At 46.1% G+C, this 21,662-nt stretch overlaps 1 protein-coding gene across 1 annotated transcript in view; it reads left to right on the plus strand.

Moving 5' to 3' along the window:
- LOC126481704 (serine protease snake-like) overlaps window positions 1-21,331 on the plus strand; it is a 171,911-nt gene extending 150,580 nt beyond the window's left edge. The window contains exon 7 of the mRNA XM_050105653.1: window positions 20,076-21,331. Within this exon, the coding sequence (XP_049961610.1) occupies window positions 20,076-20,249 (174 nt within the window). The 3' untranslated portion in view covers window positions 20,250-21,331. The remainder of the gene's footprint in view (window positions 1-20,075) is intronic.
- Window positions 21,332-21,662: the final 331 nt, after the last annotated feature.

Raw genomic sequence — 21,662 nt, forward strand, 5'->3', positions numbered from 1 at the left:
TGTACATGTAGATGTAGATCCCTTGACGAAACGTATATACACTCCTGGAAATTGAAATAAGAACACCGTGAATTCATTGTCCCAGGAAGGGGAAACTTTATTGACACATTCCTGGGGTCAGATACATCACATGATCACACTGACAGAAACACAGGCACATAGACACAGGCAACAGAGCATGCACAATGTCGGCACTAGTACAGTGTATATCCACCTTTCGCAGCAATGCAGGCTGCTATTCTCCCATGGAGACGATCGTACAGATGCTGGATGTAGTCCTGTGGAACGGCTTGCCATGCCATTTCCACCTGGCGCCTCAGTTGGACCAGCGTTCGTGCTGGACGTGCAGACCGCGTGAGACGACGCTTCATCCAGTCCCAAACATGCTCATTGGGGGACAGATCCGGAGATCTTGCTGGCCAGGGTAGTTGACTTACACCTTCTAGAGCACGTTGGGTGGCACGGGATACATGCGGACGTGCATTGTCCTGTTGGAACAGCAAGTTCCCTTGCCGGTCTAGGAATGGTAGAACGATGGGTTCGATGACGGTTTGGATGTACCGTGCACTATTCAGTGTCCCCTCGACGATCACCAGTGGTGTACGGCCAGTGTAGGAGATCGCTCCCCACACCATGATGCCGGGTGTCGGCCCTGTGTGCCTCGGTCGTATGCAGTCCTGATTGTGGCGCTCACCTGCACGGCGCCAAACGCGCATACGACCATCATTGGCACCAAGGCAGAAGCGACTCTCATCGCTGAAGACGACACGTGTCCATTCGTCCCTCCATTCACGCCTGTCGCGACACCACTGGAGGCGGGCTGCACGATGTTGGGGCGTGAGCGGAAGACGGCCTAACGGTGTGCGGGACCGTAGCCCAGCTTCATGGAGACGGTTGCGAATGGTCCTCGCCGATACCCCAGGAGCAACAGTGTCCCTAATTTGCTGGGAAGTGGCGGTGCGGTCCCCTACGGCACTGCGTAGGATCCTACGGTCTAGGTGTGCATCCGTGCGTCGCTGCGGTCCTGTCCCAGGTCGACGGGCACGTGCACCTTCCGCCGACCACTGGCGACAACATCGATGTACTGTGGAGACCTCACGCCCCACGTGTTGAGCAATTCGGCGGTACGTCCACCCGGCCTCCCGCATGCCCACTATACGCCCTCGCTCAAAGTCCGTCAACTGCACATACGGTTCACGTCCACGCTGTCGCGGCATGCTACCAGTGTTAAAGACTGCGATGGAGCTCCGTATGCCACGGCAAACTGGCTGACACTGACGGCGGCGGTGCACAAATGCTGCGCAGCTAGCGCCATTCGACGGCCAACACCGCTGTTCCTGGTGTGTCCGCTGTGCCGTGCGTGTGATCATTGCTTGTACAGCCCTCTTGCAGTGTCCGGAGCAAGTATGGTGGGTCTGACACACCGGTGACAATGTGTTCTTTTTTCCATTTCCAGGAGTGTATCTTCATTGGATCTTCTCTATCGCTTCATCGCTTCTGTCATTTTTACCTGCTGAAAATCCCAGACTGATGAACAATACTCATGAATCGGCCGAACAAGCTCCTTGTAAGTCACATCCTTCGTGGACGAGCTACATTTCATTAAGATTATTCTGTGAATGTCAGTCTGGCATTTCACTCTCTGGATAGTTACTCCTAGAGATTTTACGGTAGATACTGTGCCCAGCAACTTGTCATCAATAGTGTAGCTGTACAATAGTGGACTTATTTCCCTATGTATGCGCAATGTGTTATACACTGAAGCGCCAAAGAAACTGGTATAGGCATGCGTATTAAAATACAAATCGATATAAACAGGCAGAATACGGAGCTGCGGTCGGCAGTGGCTATATAAGACAGCAAGTGTCTGGCGCAGTTGTTGGATCAGTTACTGGTGCTACAATGGCAGTTTATCAGTTTGGACGTGGTGTCATAGTCGGCGCACGAACGACGGGACACAGCATCTCCGAGGTAGCAATGAAGTAGGGATTTTCCCATACGATCATTTCACAAGTGTACCTAGAATATCAGGAATCCTGTAAAATATCAAATCCGCCACATCGCTGCGGCCGGAAAAGGTCCTGCAAGAAGGGGACGAACGACGACTGAAGAGAATGGTTCAACGTGACAGAAGTGCAATCCTCCCGCAAATTGCTGCAGATTTCAATGCTGGGCCATCAACAAGAATTAGCGTTCGACCCTTTCAACGAAACATCATCGATATCGGCTTTTGGAGCCGAAGGCCCTCTCATGTATCCTTGGTGACTACACGAAACAAAGCTTTACGCTTCGCCTGGGCCCGTTCAAATGGCTCTGAGCACTATGGGACTCAACTGCTGAGGTCATCAGTCCCCTAGAACTTAGAACAACTTAAACCTAACTAACCTAAGGACATCACACACATCCATGCCCGAGGCAGGATTCGAACCTGCGGCCGTAGCGGTCGGGCGGTTCCAGACTGTAGCGCCTAGAACCGCTCGGCCACACCGGCCGGCTACCTGGGCCCGTTAACACCGACATTGGACTGTTGATGACTGGAAACATGTTGCGTGGTCGGTCGAGTCTCGTTTCAAATTGTATCGATCGGATGGACGTATACGAGTGTGGAGACAACCTCATGAATACATGGACCTTGAATGTCAGCAGGGGACTGTTCATGCTGGTAGAGGCTCAGTAACGGTGTGGGACGGTGTGGGTCGTGTGCAGTTTGAGTGATATAGGACCTCTGATACGTCTAGATACGAGTCTGACAGCTGATATGTACGTAAACATCCTGTCTGATCACCTGAATCCCTTCATGTCCATTATGCACTCCGACGGACTTGGTCAATTCCAGCAGGACAGTGTGACACCCCATACGTCTAGAATTGCAACAGAGTGGGTCAAGGAACACTTCCGCTGGCCACCTGACTCCCCAGACATGAACATTATTGAGCATATCTGGGATGCCTTGCAACGCGCTGCTCAGAAGAGATCTCCAACCCGTCGAACTCTTACGGTTTTATGGACAGCCATGCAGGATTCATAGTGTCAGTTCGCTCCAGCACTACTTCTGACATTAGTCGCGTCCATGCGACGTCGTGTTGCGGCACTTCTGCGTGCTCGCGGGGGCCCTACACGATGTTAGGTAGGTGTACCAGTTTTTTTGGCTCTTGAGTGTATTTATTTACGTTCAGGGTCATCTGCCAAAGCCCGCACCGTTCATCAGTCTTCTGTAAGTAATTCGGCAAATCGATACTGTCTTCTGGCGTTGCTGCTTTCTTACAGACAACCTCATCATCTGCGACATAGTCTTAAAGAACTTCCGACACTTTCTGCTACATAATTTATATTCATCGTAAACAATGACGGTCCTATCTCTTTTTCTCGTGGTACTCCCGAAATTACCTTTACATCAATCGATTTTGTTCTGTTAACAGGGATGTGTTGGGTTCTTTCGGCAAGGAAGTCTTGCATCGAGTCGCAGATCTGGTCCGATACTCAGTGAACTCGTTTTTACTAAAAGCCACGCGGGACAGTGTCAAATGCCTTCGTGACGTCAAGGAACACATGGTCAACTTGAGTGTCGTTGTCTACATTTACAGAGGAGGTTTTCGTTCTCCAAAACCTTGTAATACTTAAGCGTAAAACACGTTTCATAATTCTACAACAGATTGACGTGAACAATATAAGTCTACGGTATATTCCGGGACATTTTGAGGTCGAAAATGGCAGTTCGCAGTACGATGAGCAACGGGCTGATGTTATTGACAATGTTCGACACTTCTGGCGCTCCTTGGACAGTTCAGCGTTTCCGCATGGATTTTGTGCTGCTGTAACCGCACTGAACGTGATCTGACCCTTCTGGAGTTTAGAATGACTGCCGCTTTCGCTCTGGTATACAGGGTGGAACCTCTAGGGACCGTTCAGAATCATTCAACGAAATTTGAACGTGATCCGAACAGCAAAGGGCGCTTCTTCGTTTACAGTGCGCCTGTTTCACGTCCTCCTGTCGCGTGATCACGGAGGGTTGCGACGTTGACACAGGCACCAATAAAACGACAAAGCGTCCCTATGAGGTTTTCCCGTTCACCAACACCCTCCGCCCCACCTCGCACATTTGTTACGCATTTTGAAAATGTACATGTACAGTCTCTTCGACACCCATGCACTTGAGTGACGCTCCGTTGGTTCTCTAACGCTTAAAGACAGGCAACCCCTTCGAAGGAGCAGCGAGGTTGTTGCCAGATGGGGTACGGGGGTCTTAGAGAGATCCTTTGCCACTTTCTATTCACACACGTGTCAATGTTACCATCCCCACCCCACTCACCCATCATCCCGTCACAGTAGGGCGAGAAAAAGGATAGCTGAAGAATCATAAAAACCCTTTGCTGCTTCGGATAATGTTTCATTCGACGTTTTGAACGGGCCTTGATGTTTGCACACTGTATACCAGAGCAAAAATTCTAAATGCCGTGTGACTAGGGCCTCCCGTCGGGTAGACCGTTCGTCTGGTGCAAGTCTTTAGAGTTGACGCCACTCCGGCGACTTGCGAGTCGATGGGGGATGTGATTAGGACAACAAAACACCCATCCCTGAGCGGATAAAATCCCCGACAAAACCGTGAATCGAACCCGGGCCGTTAGGTATGACATTGCGTCGCGCTGACCACTCAGCTACCAGGGGCGGACGTTGAGTAGACTTGCAACGCCCGACGTCTTTACAGAAGTGTTGAGTCGTCAGAGAAGTGTCAGGAGTGTCTAATGTTGTCAAGAACGCCGTCCTCTTGCTCACCGCACTGCAAACTATCGTATTCGATCGCGAAATGTGCGGGGAATCAACACCCGAGGGAAGGGGTGGTTTCATTGTCGCTCCTTTATGCCACTTCTTGAGTCTTTTTCGTGTCAGCTATGAACTGTGGTGACTCTCAAACGTTTTCCTCGGCCACCCATAAGAACACCGCGTGATTTCAACGGTGGACGTCGGAGTTGTGACCTCCATCGCAAAGGCGGAAAATGAAGGATCGAAATGTGTGAAAGGTGGTGTGTGGCGATCTTCTCATCGTGACACACGTCCTCGGCGGCGTTGGGAGGAGTTGTGAAACTTGGAGCCAATGAGACGTCATTAACCCACCTTACACCTCTCACGAATTTCTGAGCTCTGGCCTTTTTCTCGTATGTGTCGGCACCCTGCTGTTTGAAGCACCGCCGAGCCCATGGCTGCCGTTGCAGGGCGCCACGCTTTTGTCCAATTACAGAGGCATGTTTTGGGAACCTTTTGGCCAAGTATCAAACTTACGCTTTGGAAGGGAGACTGTTACGGAATATCGAAAAAGTGATCCTTTAATTGTATTGCGCGGTATATATTTATAAAATAACACACAATAAGTACTGGCATATGTGCTTTATAATACTATAGAAAAGAGTACGTCGCCTGGAGGTGACTATGCGAAGCACTTCGTCGATGCCGTTGAATGTTGTGTAGTTCCAGCCACAGTGTTTACAAGGCTCACATGTGGCGCTTTTTCTAATTGATAGTTATCATACAGCTCTGTCTACGCGCTCCATATCTTTAGTACCAGAGCCAGTAACCATCTGAGGCAATATTTCCACGAAACTGTATAGATTTTAACCTCGTATTTGATCCGAGATATTAACAGTGATGGCTGACGACTATCATGTGGTTTGGTTTGTTGATTTGGGGGAGGGGACCAAACAGCGAGGTCATTGGCCCCATCGGATTAGGGAAGGGCGGGGGGAAGGAAACAGGCTGTGCCCTTTCAAAGGAAACATCCCGGAAACTGGATGAAGCGATTTAAGAAAATCACGGAAATCCTAAATCAGGATGACCGGACGCGCGTTTGAACCGTCGTCCTCCCGAATGCGAGTTCAGTGTGCTAACCAATGAGTCACCCTGCTCCGTCCCTTTCTACGTGCGTTCCATGCATTTCATTGCCGTGTTTTTGCCCCCTTAACACAGATGGACTTTCCCGCACTTTTTCGTGTCCCGTAGCTACAAATCTATCGACCCTAAACGTCTAACAAAGAAGTCCTTGTTGTGTCTTCAATCCGAAGACCGGTTTGATGCAGGGCTCCGTGCTACCCCATCCTATGCAAGCCTCTTCTTCTCCAAATAACTACTGCAACCTACATCTACATCTACATCTTAGGGATTTTATGGAACCACCTTCATAATTCTCTATTATTCCACTTCCGTATAGCGCGCAGAAAGAATGAGCACCTATATATTTCCGTACGAGCTCTGATTTCCCTTATTTTATCGTGGTGATCGTTCCTCCCTCTATAGGTCGGTGTCAATAAAATATTTTCGCATTTGGAGGAGAAAGTTGGTGATTGGAATTTCGTGAGAAGATTCCGTCGCAACGAAGAAAGCCTTCCTTTTAATGATTTACAGCCGAAATCCTGTATCAGTTCTCGCGACACTCTCTCCCATATTTCGCGATAATACAAAACGTGCTGCCTTTCTTTGAACTATTTCAATGTACTCCGTCATTTCTATCCCCTAAGGATCCCACACCGCGCAGCAGTATTCTGAAAGAGGACCGACATCCTTCTGAATCTGCTTACTATATTCATCTCTTTGTTTCCCTCTACAATTTTTACCCTCCATACTTCACGCTAGCACTAAATTCGTGAGCTCTTGATGTGTCAGAGTATATCCTAGCAACAGATCCCTTCTTCTAGTCAAGTTGTGCCACAAATTCCTCTTCTCCCCAATTCTATTCAGTACCTCCTCGTTAGTTATGTGGTCTACCAATCTATTCTTCAGCATTCTTCTCTAGCACCACGTTTCTAAAGCTTCTATTCTCTTCTTGTCTGAACTGTTTATCTACCATGTAAATAATAGATTTCAGCTATCAGTCGTCCTTTGGAATTTTTATTGGCAGATCTAGATTTCAGCTAGAAACTAGGCATTGTCAATGCACTTTCATTTTAGGTCAATGTATGTAATGCCTAGAATGAAATTTTCACTCAGCGGAGTGTGCGCTGATATGAAACTTTTCGGCAGATTAAAACGGTGTGCCGGACCGAGACTCGAACTCGGGACCGGTCCCGAGTTCGAGTCTCGATCCAGCACACAGTTTTAATCTGCCGGGAAGTTTCATGTAATGCCTTTTGGTCGGGCTTTGAGCACAATTCATTGAACTGTGGACAAAGCCCAACCAACAGGCGTTACATGCGTTGACGAAAATTGATAGTGCATTGAGAATGGCTAGTTTCTATCTGAAATCTAGATCTACGAATAAAAATTCCAAAGGACGACTGATAGCTGAAATCTTATTATTTACAAGTCAAAATAACGGTCGCTGCGTGTAACAGCCCCTGAATGGAGAGTAATCTGATGTTTATCTTCCATGTTTAACTTCCATACATGGCTACTTTCAAAAAGGACTTCCTGACACTTAAGTATATACTCTATGTTAACAAATTTCTCTTCTTCAGGAAAGCTTTTTCTGCCATAGCGAGCATGCATTTTATATCCTCTCTACTTGAGCCATAACGTTATTTTCCTGCCAAAATAGTAAAACTCATCTACTAAATTTATTGTCTCGTTTGCTAATCGCCTCCGTTAATTCGACTACATTCCCTTACCCTAGTTTTGCTTTTGTTATTGCTCACGTTATAACTTTCGTGACTGTGTCCATTTCGTTCAACTACTCTTACAAGTCCTTTGCTGTCTCTGACAGAATTACAAAATCCCCGGCAAAACTGAAAGTTATTTTCTCTCCCTGAACTTCATTTCTTTCTGCAAATCCTTCTTTGGTTTCCTTTACTACTTGTTCAACGTACGGATTGAATAACATCGGGCATAGGCTGCAACCCTATCTCACTGCTCGACGACTCCTCCGCTTTCTTATCCCTGACTCTTACAACTGCCGTCTGGTTTCTGTGCTAAATGTATACAACTGTTCGGTCCCCGTATTTCACCCCTCCTAAACTAAGAATGTAAAAGAGACGGTAGTCACCTGTTGTTCACATAGTAGTCCATCCGAATAGGTTGCGCAGTGCAAATCCTCTGTGGCACGATTTGTCATTAGACAACACGCTGAAGAATATCATCGCACCGTGTCCTCAGAACGGTCTTTAAGACGGTCGGTTCTATATAAGTAGGTGTTATGTGTGCTTCTGCGGCTCTTTTGTAGCTGGTCTCATTCGTCCAAAGACGCAGTCATTGTTGTCAGTATGGGACTCCGTGACCCAAGATGAGAGTACGCCAGCTTACGTGTATGTGCGTAGAAGACAGGTTTGATGAGAATGAGAGGTTTGATGAGAATAAGATAAAATAGAAACGTCTTCCGTGGCCTCCATGCTCGCCGAATTTGAGTGTTATCGAGTCATTCTGGTATGCATTGAGAGGAACGTTGAAGAGTCCCTTCCTCTTCGTGGGGAATCTCTTTAATAACTGAAATAGTTTCTCTGCAGCAGTTTTCAGAATATCTACAGAGTCTTATCAAAAGTACCCGGACACCCCTGTGTAAAGCGGAATTGGCCACTTGTAAATTCCCCTCCCTAATCGGCCTACTGGATTCCGATATAACTGACTGTGATCGTATGTGCCTAATGAAATTTTATAGTGAGTAAGGCTATCGTTACCGAGGGAAAATAACGCCTGTTATTTGGAGGAAAGCGTACAACAAACTCTTTTGAAGGAAGAATCTATTCTAAACTTAAAGCCAAATACTGATGATAATTTTGAAATGGGTGCAGTATAGTGCAATAGCTCACGAACTGCACCAGGGGGAAAAAGGGGTACCACGTAATATTTACTACAACAATCACTGATAATACAAAGGAAACAGTGATTAGATAAAAAAACGGATAATTAACGGCCTCCAGCCCGCTAGGGCAATGAATCTGCGGAATCATGAGGAAGGGAACAGCAAAGAAATTTAAGCAAATAATCGCTGGCGTGGCAACAGAACGTTGTCACGCTTTTCCACAGCACAACAGCTCACGAGAAAGTAAATGAATCGGAAAGAACCGAGTTTACAGTTACTCATTCTGAAATACTAAATTTTGAAAGTAACGTTAAATAAATGACTGGCTTAACTTTGTAATGTAAAAAATGACTTTCAGTAACCTGAGTGTCACGTGACGCAAAATTTAGAAAAAGGGAGGCAATTAACTGTTGATTATTGAAAGATTAACTGAATTTATTTTGAGCAACTGAGCAACTGATTTTACTTTTAAAATAACAACTATAAAATACATACCAAGCCAGAAGAAGTCCCTCGCTAAGCTAAATACAAAATAAATCAAACTGCGCTGTGTTAATTTGCGTTGTGTCTTTAGTTATTAGTTTTGCCAGTGAAATTTTACTTTACTTTAAGTAGCCTCTGTTATACAATACAAGAAAGAACAGTTACTGAGGCAGAAAATTTAGACTGAAGCTGGCCATTAGCAAACACACAAAACTGTCACTAAATAATTAATCAATTTTCATATGCTTATGAGACTCGATGATTACATGGAAAGGAAACGGTTTCCCACTTGGTAATAATGCCTGAGGACAATGACAACACAGGTGTCCTACAAGTTTTAACTACCGCAGGTTATTATTCAGATTAGTCATACTTTGTGAAAGAAAAGTTGTTGGTTAATGCCTATGTAAGTTCATAATTTTTCGCTTAACAGTCTTACGATGTGGTAGCTGTGCGGACTACGAAGAATGTAGCCGAAGACAATTCTGAGCTGCCGTTGTTGCTGCTGGTGGAGTTAGACGAGAACCCCCAGTCGCCTCCAGAGCCCCGGATGATCACGGGACAGGCAGCAGCTGGAATCGCTTCTTCCTCCGCCTGTCCACTCCTACCGTCAGCTCAATACTCGTGAGTAATATCGGCAGAAGGAGTCACTCGCGAGTCACAAAAAGCTGCCAGCAGTCCATCTAGCACAGTGACTGAGTGTAGCGAGATCAGAAAAACGGTATATAATGGTCGAGCACGTCCTCATAATCCAGGCGACGCTTGAGGTGGTGCAAAGAACGAAACCACTGGACAGAGTGTGACACGCTCAGGGGTACGACTGGTGGGGGACCCTTAAACTGCTCTCGCTTCTACCGTACGCCCTGTCCACGCGACGTACCTGGTACTCTCGCGGCCGTCGTATTATTTTTGCTCCACACTGCTGCTGGCTTACCTAAATTCGTGTATATAAATATGAAAGCAAGTTTAGGGAAGCCGCTCAACACTAAACACAACACTGTCCTACGACTGGTATGAACAATTATGTTCTGAGACGATAAGAAAATCGCAGGTTGCACTTTTTGCACACTAAGTCGTAAGTGTTGATGCCAATTACCATTCTTGCTAATTTGATCAGAGGTCATAGTTATCATTGCCTTATTACCGTACAGTATTCTTGACGATGTTAATGTCTGTCACTGTTGTTCTGCACACAGTCACACGTATTTCACAGTCTTCCTGTGGCCGAACCTGCGGTGATAGAAACACAGGCAGTAATGGTGATTATCTGTTCACAATTAACACTTGGACCTGCGTACGCGTAACCGACACGACGAAGGTGATTGTTGATGATGCGGAAGAAGCCGAAGCCGTTCTTACGTTCGTCAAGCACACACACAGACATCTCGTACCAGTACTTCTTCACACTTGCAATAATACAACGCTGTCCAGAGTTCTCACTCGTACGAGCGTGCGCGTAACCGTCGCGACGCGGCTGATTGTTGATGATACGGAAACGCGATGACCGAACGCATGTTTTCACGCTCGCTGCAAGACACTGGCACTTGGTTGCTCTCCTTTGTGGTAAACTATTTTACTGATTCACATCCGTTTCATTCTGGAAGGCCGAACACGGCGCGGATGTTTAGTGTAGTACAGTACGACACGCAACGGGAGGGTACTCAAATACGTTGCCGGCGGAACTGCTCATATTTAATTACTCTTTTACCCACTTTTCACTAAATGCACTTCCATATCTCATCACTTCACAATAATAGTACTTGCAGCCACACTTGAACTTCCATAGTAATGCCTTTTCCATGCAGACTTACCCACAACACAGCATAGCAGCTCCGTATCCCGTGCTCGACTGTGTAAATGCAGCCGCTAACAAAGATTCTCCGCAACCGAGCCAGCGACATGACAAGAGGATGACTGGAAACTAGCGATTTTGCAGTGCTGAATCGCGCTATATCATCTGGTAATCCGATGGAAGGGTTTGCTTTTGGCGAATGCCTGGAAACGTTTACCGGCCGTAATGTGTGGTACCGACAGTGAAGCACAGAGAAGGTGGTGCTACGGTAGCGTGGTGTTCGTCGTGGTCATGGTGTGGTGCCCTCACTGCGCCTAGGAAAACGCTAAATGTCGAAGCATATGAACACATTTTACAGCATTCTGTCCTGCGTACAGCAGAGGAAGGAATTCGAAAACGGTGATGCTATCAGGATGACACTACACGCTGTCATAAAGCGGCGTCTGTGAGAAAATGCTTTATGGCTAACAACGTTGGATTGCCCAGAGTCCCGAACTTCTTTGGTTTCTGCTCTTGAGGAAGAATGGGTCGCCAGAATGAGATTTTCACTCTGCAGCGGAGTGTGCGCTGATATGAAACTTCCTGGCAGATTAAAACTGTATGCCGGACCGAGACTCGAACTCGAGACCTTTGCCTTTCGCGGGCAAGTGCTCTACCATCTGAGCTGCCCGAGCACGACTCACGCCCCGTCCTCACAGCTTCACTTCTGCCAGTGCCTCGTTCTCCTACCTTCCAAACTTTACAGAAGCTCTCCTGCGAACCTTGCAGAACTAGCACTCCTGAAAGAAAACATGTTGCGGAAACATGGCTTAGCCACAGCCTGGGGGATGTTTCCAGAATGAGATTTTCACTCTGCAGCGGAGCTTTTTTAAGTTTGGAAGGTAGGAGACGAGGTACTGGCAGAAGTGAAGCTGTGAGGAGGGGGCGTGAGTCGTGCTTGGGTAGCTCAGTTGGTAGAGCAAGGTCCCCAGTTCGAGTCACGGTCCGGCACACAGTTTTAATATGCCAGGAAGTTTCATATCAGCGTACGCTCCGCTGCAGAGTGAAAATCTCATTCTGGAAACATCCCCCAGGCTCTGGCTAAGCCATGTCTCCGCAACATGTTTTCTTTCAGCAGTGGTAGTTCTGCAAGGTTCGCAGGAGGGCTTCTGTAAAGTTTGGAAGGTAGGAGACGAGGTACTGTCGGAAGTAGAGCTGTGAGGACGGGGCGTGGGTCATGCTCGGGCAGCTCAGATGGCAGAGCACTTGCCCGCGAAACGCAAAGGTCCGGAGTTCGAGTCTCGGTGGGGAACACAGTTTTAATTTGCCAAGAAGTTTCAATGGATCGCCATTCCCCCCACAGACATTCAGACACCTCGTTGAATGTTTCCCCAGCAAAGTTCTTCGTCGTCATTTGGAAAGGCAAAATAACTGGCTAGCATAACCCTCCTTCATTATAAGTTAACGAATACACGAAAACCAAAGTGGATTGTGATAACAGAAAACGTACTTCTTACGGAGGCACCTCTACTAATACACAACACACTGACGAAAACTACGCACTCAACTCCCATTTTTTATTATTTTTCTACCTACTTTTCGAAGAACTCCACAAAATAATAGTGGCTTGCAGTAAATACTATCACCCTCTCACACATAAGCGGCAGCAGCAGCAGCAGTATGTCTTGTTAACATTGCGGACTTCCAAATAACTACGCACCCTCCGACTCAACGTTGAAATATTAAAAGTTTTGGATGGTTTCGTTCTCTAGGGGCTGGGATACGTAGTTGCCGCATTACAGGCCAAAACTGCTGAGTCTACAGTATACGATAACAATACACACATGAATCGAATGGTCGAAGGTTTCTATCACTCAGCAATTGCGAATTATGAAAGTAACATACAAATTTATCAATGAAAGGTTACAATTAAATAAAATCTGCAGACACTCTGGGATGATAATGGCATTGAAAGAGAGGATGAAACGCGTAAAGCTGAAATACTAAACACCTTTTTCCAGAGCTGTTTCACAGAGGAAGACCGCACTGCAGTTCCTTCTCTAAATCCTCGCACAAACGAAAAAATGGCTGACATCGAAGTAAGGGTACAAGGAATAGAAAAGTAACTGAAATCACTCAACAGAGGAATGTCCACTCGACCTGACGGGATACCAATTCGATTCTACACAGAGTACGCGAAAGAACTTGCCCCCCTTCTAACAGCCGTGTACCGCAAGTCTCTAGAGGAACGGAGGGTTCCAAATGATTGGAAAAGAGCACAGGTAGTCCCAGTCTTCAAGAAGGGTCGTCGAGCAGATGCGCAAAACTATAGACCTATATCTCTGACGTCGATCTGTTGTAGAATTTTAGAACATGTTTTTTGCTCACGTATCATGTCATTTCTGGAAACCCAGAATCTACTATGTAGGAATCAACATGGATTCCGGAAACAGCGATCATGTGAGACCCAACTAGCTTTATTTGTTCATGAGACCCAGAAAATGTTAGATACAGGCTCCCAGGTAGATGCCATTTTCCTTGCCATCCGGAAGGCGTTCGATACAGTTCCGCACTGTCGCCTGATAAGGAAAGTAAGAGCCTACGGAATATCAGACCAGCTGTGTGGCTGGATTGAAGAGTTTTCAGCAAACAGAACTAACCTCTGGCGTGCCACAGGGGACTGTTATGGGACCATTGCTTTTCACAATATATATAAATGACCTAGTAGATAGTGTCGGAAGTTCCATGCGGCTTTTCGCGGATGATGCTGTAGTATACAGAGAAGTTGCAGCATTAGAAAATTGCAGCGAAATGCAGGAAGATCTGCAGCGGATAGGCACTTGGTGCAGGGAGTGGCAACTGTCCCTTAACATAGACAAATGAAATGTATTGCGAACACATAGAAAGAAGGATCCTTTATTGTATGATTATATGATAGCAGAGCAAACACTGGTAGCAGTTACTTCTGTATAATATCTGGGAGTATGCGCAAGGGACGATTTGAAGTGGGATGATCATATAAAATTAATTGTTGATAAGGCGGGTGCCAGGCTAAGATTCATTGGGAGAGTCCTTAGAAAATGTAGTCCATCAACAAAGGAGGCGGCTTACAAAACACTCGTTCGACCTATACTTGAGTATTGCTCATCAGTGTGGGATCCGTATCAGGTCGGGATGACAGAGGAGATAGAGAAGATCCAAAGAAGAGCGGCGCGTTTCGTCACAGGGTTATTTGGTAAGCGTGATAGCGTTACGGAGATGTTTAGCAAATTCAAGTGGAAGACTCTGCAAGGGAGACGCTTTGCATCGAGGTGTAGCTTGCTGTCTAGGTTTGGGGAGGGTGCGTTTCTGGATGAGGTATCGAATATATTGCTTCCCCCTACGTATATCTCCCGAGGAGCTCACGAATGTAAAATTAGAGAGATTCGAGCGCGCACGGAGGCTTTCCGGCAGTCGTTCTTCCCGCGAACCATACGCGAGTGGAATAGGAAAGAGAGGTAATGACAGTGGCACGTAAAGTGCCCTCCGCCACATACCGTTGGATGGCTTGCGGAGTATAAATGTAGATGTAGAAATACTATCTTAACGATTTTAAATTATGAGTGCAATAGTAGAAGGACTTGTGAGAATGCGGTATATTTCTGCAAAACACTTACTGGTGTCGATAGTCCAGTAATTAAATAAAATATAAGTTGAATAAGACGGAAACAATGGATTCCTACTTCACGTAATTAGTTATGGGCAACAACATAGCTCGCGAGATATTCACTTCTAAACGCAGACTCCGTCTTCGCTGCAGAAGCCACGGAAATCACACAAGAGCACAGGTCGGCACTCCGAAATATTTCTATCCTCCGCGACCACGCGCAAATTGCTCCACTCTGTCCAAGTCTTTCCGCTGACCGTGCGTCCGTCGCGCCGTACTTCCCGCGTCGAGCACTCACTCCCGTGTGTTCTGCCCCGTACTGTCCGCCGCTCCGCACCGTTCCGAACTCCCCCGTGTCATCGCCCCGGAAACAATGCTCCTCCCTAGCCTCCATACGTCTCTCCTAGTAAAGAGCACCGTCAGATACAGCGCTCGCTCCATGTCTCCAAGCCGACGTGCGCTCACAAACATGTTGATACACATACTAAATACTGGATTTACATTTAAATAACTTGAAATTAATTCCTATGGCTGGACCATAAACACGCTCTAACACATTACTGAATACATAAACAATTAAACACTAAATGGAAACCCAGTTCTAACCAAAAAAGGGAAAGTAGATAGGTGGAAGGAGTATATAGAGGGTCTATACAAGGGCGATGTACTTGAGGGCAATGATATAGGAAGGGAAGAGGATGTAGATGAAGATGAAATGGGAGATATGATACTGCGTGAAGAGTCTGATAGAGACCTAAGTCTAAACAAGGCCCCGGGAGTAGAGAACACTCCATTAGAACTACTGACAGCCTTGGGAGAGCCAGCCCTGACTAAACTCTGCCATCTGGTGAGACAGGCGAAATACCCTCAGATTTCAAGAAAAATATAATAATTCCAATCCCAAAGAAAGCAGGCGTTGACAGATGTGAAAATTACCGAACTATCAGTTTAATAAGTCACGGCTGCAAAAATACTAACGCGAATTCTTTGCAGACGAATGGAAAAACTGGTAGAAGCCGACCTCGGGAAAGATCAGTTTGCATTCCGTATAAATGTTGGAACCCGTGAGGCAATACTGACCCTACGACTTATCTTAGAAGCTAGATTAAGGAAAGGCAAGCGTATGTTTCTAGCATTTGTAGACTTAGAGAAAGCTTTTGACAATGTTGATTGGAATACTCTCTTTCAAATTATGAATGTGGTAGGGGTAAAATACAGGGAGCGAAACGCTATTTACAATTTGTACAGAAAAAATGGTTCAAATGGCTCTGAGCACTATGGGACTTAACATCTTAGGTCATCAATCCCCTAGAACTTAGAACTACTTAAACCTAACTAACCTAAGGACATCACACACATCCATGCCCGAGGCAGGATTCGAACCTGCGACCGTAGCAGTCCCGCGGTTCCGGACTGTAGCGCCTAGAACCGCACGGCCACCGTGGCCGGCATTTGTACAGAAACCAGACGGCAGTAATAAGAGTTGAGGGACACGGAAGGGAAGAAGTGGTTGGGAAGGGACTGAGACAGGGTTGTAGCCCCTCCCCGATGCTATTCAATCTGTATATTGAGCAAGCAGTGAAGGAAACAAAAGAAAAGTTCGGAGTAGGTATTAAAATCCATGGAGAAGAAATAAAAACTTTGAGGTTTGCCGATGACATTGTAATTCTGTCAGAGACAGCAAAGGACTTGGAAGAGCAGTTGAACGGAATGGACAGTGTCTTGAAAGGAGGTTATAAGATGAACATCAACAAAAGCAAGACGAGGGTAATGGAATATAGTCGAATCAAGTCGGGTGATGCTGAGCGATTTAGATTACCAAATGAGACACTTAAAGAAGTAAAGGAGTTTTCCTGTTTGGGGAGCAAAATTACTGATGATGGTCGAAGTAGAGAGGATATAAAATGTAGACTGGCAATGACAAGGGAAGCGTTTCTGAAGAAGAGAAATGTGTTAACATCGAGTATTGATTTAAGTGTCAGGAAGTCGTTTCTGAAAGTATTTGTATGGAGTTTAGCCATGTATGGATGGTCGAAGTAGAGAGGATATAAAATGTAGACTGGCAATGGCAAGGAAAGCGTTTCTGAAGAAAAGAAATTTGTTAACATCGAGTATAGATTTAAGTGTCAGGAAGTCGTTTCTGAAAGTATTTGTATGGAGTTTAGCCATGTATGGAAGTGAAACATAGACGATAACTAGTTTGGACAAGAAGAGAATAGAAGCTTTCAAAATTTGGTGCTACAGAAGAATGCTGAAGATTAGGTGGGTAGAGCACATAACTAATGACGAGATATTGAATAGGATTGGGGAGAAGAGAAGTTTGTGGCACAACTTGACTAGAAGAAGGGATCGGTTGGTAGGATATGTTCTGAGGCATCAAGGGATCACCAATTTAGTATTGGAGGGTAGCGTGGAGGGTAAAAATCGTAGAGGGAGACCAAGAGATGAATATACTAAACAGATTCAGAAGGACGTAGGCTGGAGTAGGTACTGGGAGATGAAGAAGCTTGCACAGGATAGAGTAGGATGGAGAGCTACATCAAACCAGTCTCAGTACTGAAGACCACAACAACAACAACAACAAACAATTAAATAAACATATATCAAAAGAAAAGAAGCAAAAGGTACGCCAGGAGCCTAATGTCTCTGTGCTTTCTAACACACAGTAAATATTTAACCAATTTATTAATGAATAGCATGTATCGGATATAAACAAAGACATAGACAAATAAATATATTTACAAGCATGCTACTACCGTTTTTCTCGTGTAACTGTGGAGTACTTATGGCCTGACTCGATCGATTGTAATCGGCCATTTCGACCTCCAATAACTCGTGTACTATTCAAGTTACGTGGCTGTAATTCATACCAAATTAAGTTTACACTAATAGCTTTCTAAAGACACAAAATCGGAAGACGCGTTTAGATTTTAGAAATTCGTTGCTGCGTGTTATAATCAGGTACTAAACTTTAAACTAATGAAGCTATTGAAAATCCGAGTACATCATCAGAATCGTCGTGCAAATAATGGTAATGTTCATGTTCCTCTTTGAGGTATCATGATTCCTCTGCCTACTATTAATTTTTTTTATAGGAATTGTGAAATGTCTGCCATATTGGTTTCACAAAGTCCGCCACCTTTGGCACTCCCGGCGTGTCTCCTTCATCGACACAAAGCACCGTCCTCGTCACAGCGGAATTGCCAGCCACGCGGCTGGACCACGCGCTGGGGCCACCTCCCCCCCCCCCCCCCCCCCGCCCCTCCCGTCCGGCTAACGTTCGACACCACGTGTTTGCCAACGAGCGGCGCCTTGCCGAACCCGAGCGGTAGCCGCTGCTTCCTCCGAACTTAAGAATACTTGCAGGGCGCGACGACTCGCCCGCTACCTCACAACATCGCGCTGGGCAACTACTTCTCAAAACGCTTAAAAAATCTTAAGAGTTTGTAGATGTGAAGCGAGACCATACATTTCCTTCCTCAGGTATCTTTGCTATCACCTTTTAGAACTTATGAGTAAAGTTTTCCCTGCTTCCATCTTTATATCACGTTTTACTTCGTAAATCATATGTTCACTCCATTTCTGATATGCATCTACAGAATCTCATTTAAGTTTCTTTTTCTCTGGGAATTTCTCTGATTTACAGTGCCGCGCTCCTGATGTATAGGTTCTTCCTTGACGTTATTGCACTTCATCACTTGACTTATTTTACTGAAACATATTAGTGACGGAGCGTTAGTCCCACTGGAAAAGAAGAGAATACGTAGGTGCCTGTACTCTTCATGTAGGGACTACCATGCATCTGACTGACATGGTTTTAAGGAAACTGCAGAAAACGCAGGAGGTAAATTTTAACTCTTGTCCTTCCAGATGGGAGTGCCTTTAGCATCTGAGACACCTCGCCGGACACACTGTCGGCAATGGGAAGTATTATACGACTAAGCACCAGTACAATATTTATCAAGCTTTAGAATGATCAAGGACACTGACGGCTGGAAGTGCCCACCTGGTAAAGTTTGTAAAGTTGCAAGTCTTTTGAGTCGACGCCGCACTGGGCGTGTTGATGACGACGAAATGCTAATGAGGACAACACAACACCCAGTTCCCCCCCGCAGAGAAATCTCCGACCCGGCCAGGAATCGAACCCAGGCCTGTTGTGTGGCAATCAGATATGCTGACCATTCAGCTAAGAGGGTGGACTGTTCATCACGTAACAAATATTAAAATATTAAATTATTATCCCTTTTAGAACCGATGTCTATCGTCAGTATCAGTAAGAGTTGTGTCTGACCTCAGCTATAAACATTTTATTGTATTTGTTTTGGCATGGAAGCAGCCTCCAAAAGTTATGTTGGCGAGGTTCTAGGCAATTTACTGGCACACCCGAAGCACGTGCCGTCACATACTAGTTGGATTCTGGTAACAAAGTAAACGTTACCACGTCCCACCGCAGACATTCTCAAAGGGTATTCAGTCAGCGAACTGGCCAGATCAGTCAAAGATCTGTACATTCCTCAAGACATTTGTGGTGGGAAACTTACTGTGGGGTCTTGCATTTGTGTTGCTGAATATGCCACTTGGTACTGTAATTATGATGGATATAACAACAGGTTTTACCAGTCTTGCCACATACGGACGAGTATTCAGCCTTCCTTCAATAATTAACAAATCAACCCAGTAGCTCCCCATACCATGATCCCAGATGTTGGACAGCTATATATCTGGATTATTGCTCCACCCTATTGCTTTTCACCCACTCACCTGCAGACTTGTTGGCGTCGATATGAGAACCACAGATACAAGGGACACACATCGGTGGAGTCTACAGAATGCAAATTTCTCTCACATTGGTGAGCTACCAGCAGGAAACGGTGCACGCAAAGTCTATACCAGAACCCAGGTTCAACCAATCTGTTCCCGACGATTCAGCGTGGCGATCGGTCTGTTACTTTTAGCGTGATTTCTACTATTGTCAGCTGTCTATGTGACAGAGCCAATTGAACACGCCAAGAATCTTGTCACGGTTTAGTCCTTCTGGAAGGATTCATGTCTACTCTTGTACAGTAACTGCACATCCAATTGTCTGTGCCATGCGTCGATATAATTCTCCTACTTTTCTTGTGCCAATGATTCAACCTTTCTCAGCGCCCACAAAAGAAAAGCTAGAAACTGCAAGTGCACGCGTTTCATGTATTCTGTGTTCAGATCTCCCCTGATAACCTTCAAGTACAATCACCTCATTCTTCAACAATAGGAATGCATTTTTTCTGTATTGGAACTAACGGAAATAAGCTCATGTAAGAATGAAATTTTTATTATCATGTCCCACAGGCATGGGGATACTTCAGTATGCTTTTCCAATGTTTGGTCAAGGTGTTAACGGAGTAACGTCTTCCAAATCCTTCAGTGTTACTACGTTGGAAGCTAACAACCCTGGTTTTCTGGCATGTTTGCAGGGCGACTCTGGAGGTCCACTGCAGGTGGATTTCGACGGCTTGTACACCGTGGTGGGGATCACCAGCCTGGGGCCCAGCCCATGTGGGGGCAGCGTGCCAGGGGTGTACACCAGCGTGGCGCACTACCTGGACTGGATAGAGGAGCACGTCTGGGGCCCAGAAGGGAACTCGTAGTGCCAGCCGAACGGCACGCCCTACACGTTCATCGACGGGACGCGCTGTCTGAACTGGACAGAGGGCCGTGTCTGGGGCCTGGGAAGGTGCTACTAGCGTCAGCCTGACAGCACAGCCGACACATTCCCCAGCATCGCGCGCTGCCTGGACTGGAAAGGGGGGCACGTCTGGGGCACAGGCGGGCACTCGCAGCACCAGCCAGCTGACGCACCCTGCACATTCAGTAGTGGGAAGCGCCGTCCGGACTGGTTCTGGGAACACGTCTGTAGGCCGGGCAAACACTTGTACAAGAGCAGTGTGGCCTTATGTGCTGCCACTTGACAAGATGCATCCAGGACCCTACACCTGGATTAAATCAAGGAACTAGTCAGAAGAGACCAAACACCTGACACACAGCAGTGCATTCATATAACTTGAGAAATTAGTGGAAACAATTACCGTATTGTCGCTGCTTGTCTAGTTACGCACTCCAGATAAATATACAGTGGTATACAGGGTTAAGCATCGTGAAGTAACTGTTTACTTAGTCACAATGCTGGTTAAGATTTGCGAGAGTTTAGGAGTGAAGTTATGTAGTATGTGCAGGAAAAAAAAAAAAAACATGAAGTGCTCTTTAACTGTCATGACTTTTCCAAGTCATTTGCTGTCTCTCAAAGTTTCTGTTTCTTCTGTGGTGTACTGTAACTCTATCTTCAAATATTTCTTTGGTTTTCTATCCTGCTTGCTTAATGTACTGACTGAATATCATTGAGGATAAGCTATAACTGTGTCTCACTCCCTTCTCAACCACTGCCCCCCTTTGTGCTGTGGATCTTTCCCACTTATTGCTAACAGGGTGCCTACAGAATGCAGCGTTCCCAGAATGCTATACAACAGTTTCAGACAAATAACATTAGTAGTTCTATTTTTAGAAAGCAATTGACAATACTTAACTTTAGAGAATACAAACGAGGGGCGACTTGCAATATAATTTAGAGTGCTTGATATGTGAACTGTTCAGCCGACACTTTACACACGTCACTGATAACTAGCGTCCGCGATCCGGTGCTGATCTGAGCCGTCCGAGGCTAGCAGGAGCGGAGTTTATATACACCGGTTGCAAGGGGGGGGGGGCACCTGGCGTGGCGCGGTCCCATTCCGCGCACCATTGGCCGCCGTTTCCCCACCGCCTTCTCTGGTCTTGCGTTCCGCATCTTCGTTCCGGCGTTTGTGGTTACGCCAGAACACGTACCGCTCGACTCTTATAACTGCTGTCTGGTTTCTGTACTAGTTGTATATAACCTTTTAGCCCCTGTATTTTACCCCTGCTACCTTCATAATCTCAAAGAGACGATAGTAACAAGTTGTTGATATCCCAGCCCTTATGAATAGGTGGCGCAGTGCAGGTCCTCAGCGGTTTGATTTGTCATCAAG

Source organism: Schistocerca serialis, chromosome 5 (genome assembly GCF_023864345.2).
Source record: "Schistocerca serialis cubense isolate TAMUIC-IGC-003099 chromosome 5, iqSchSeri2.2, whole genome shotgun sequence".
NCBI classification, from domain to species: Eukaryota; Metazoa; Arthropoda; class Insecta; order Orthoptera; family Acrididae; genus Schistocerca; species Schistocerca serialis.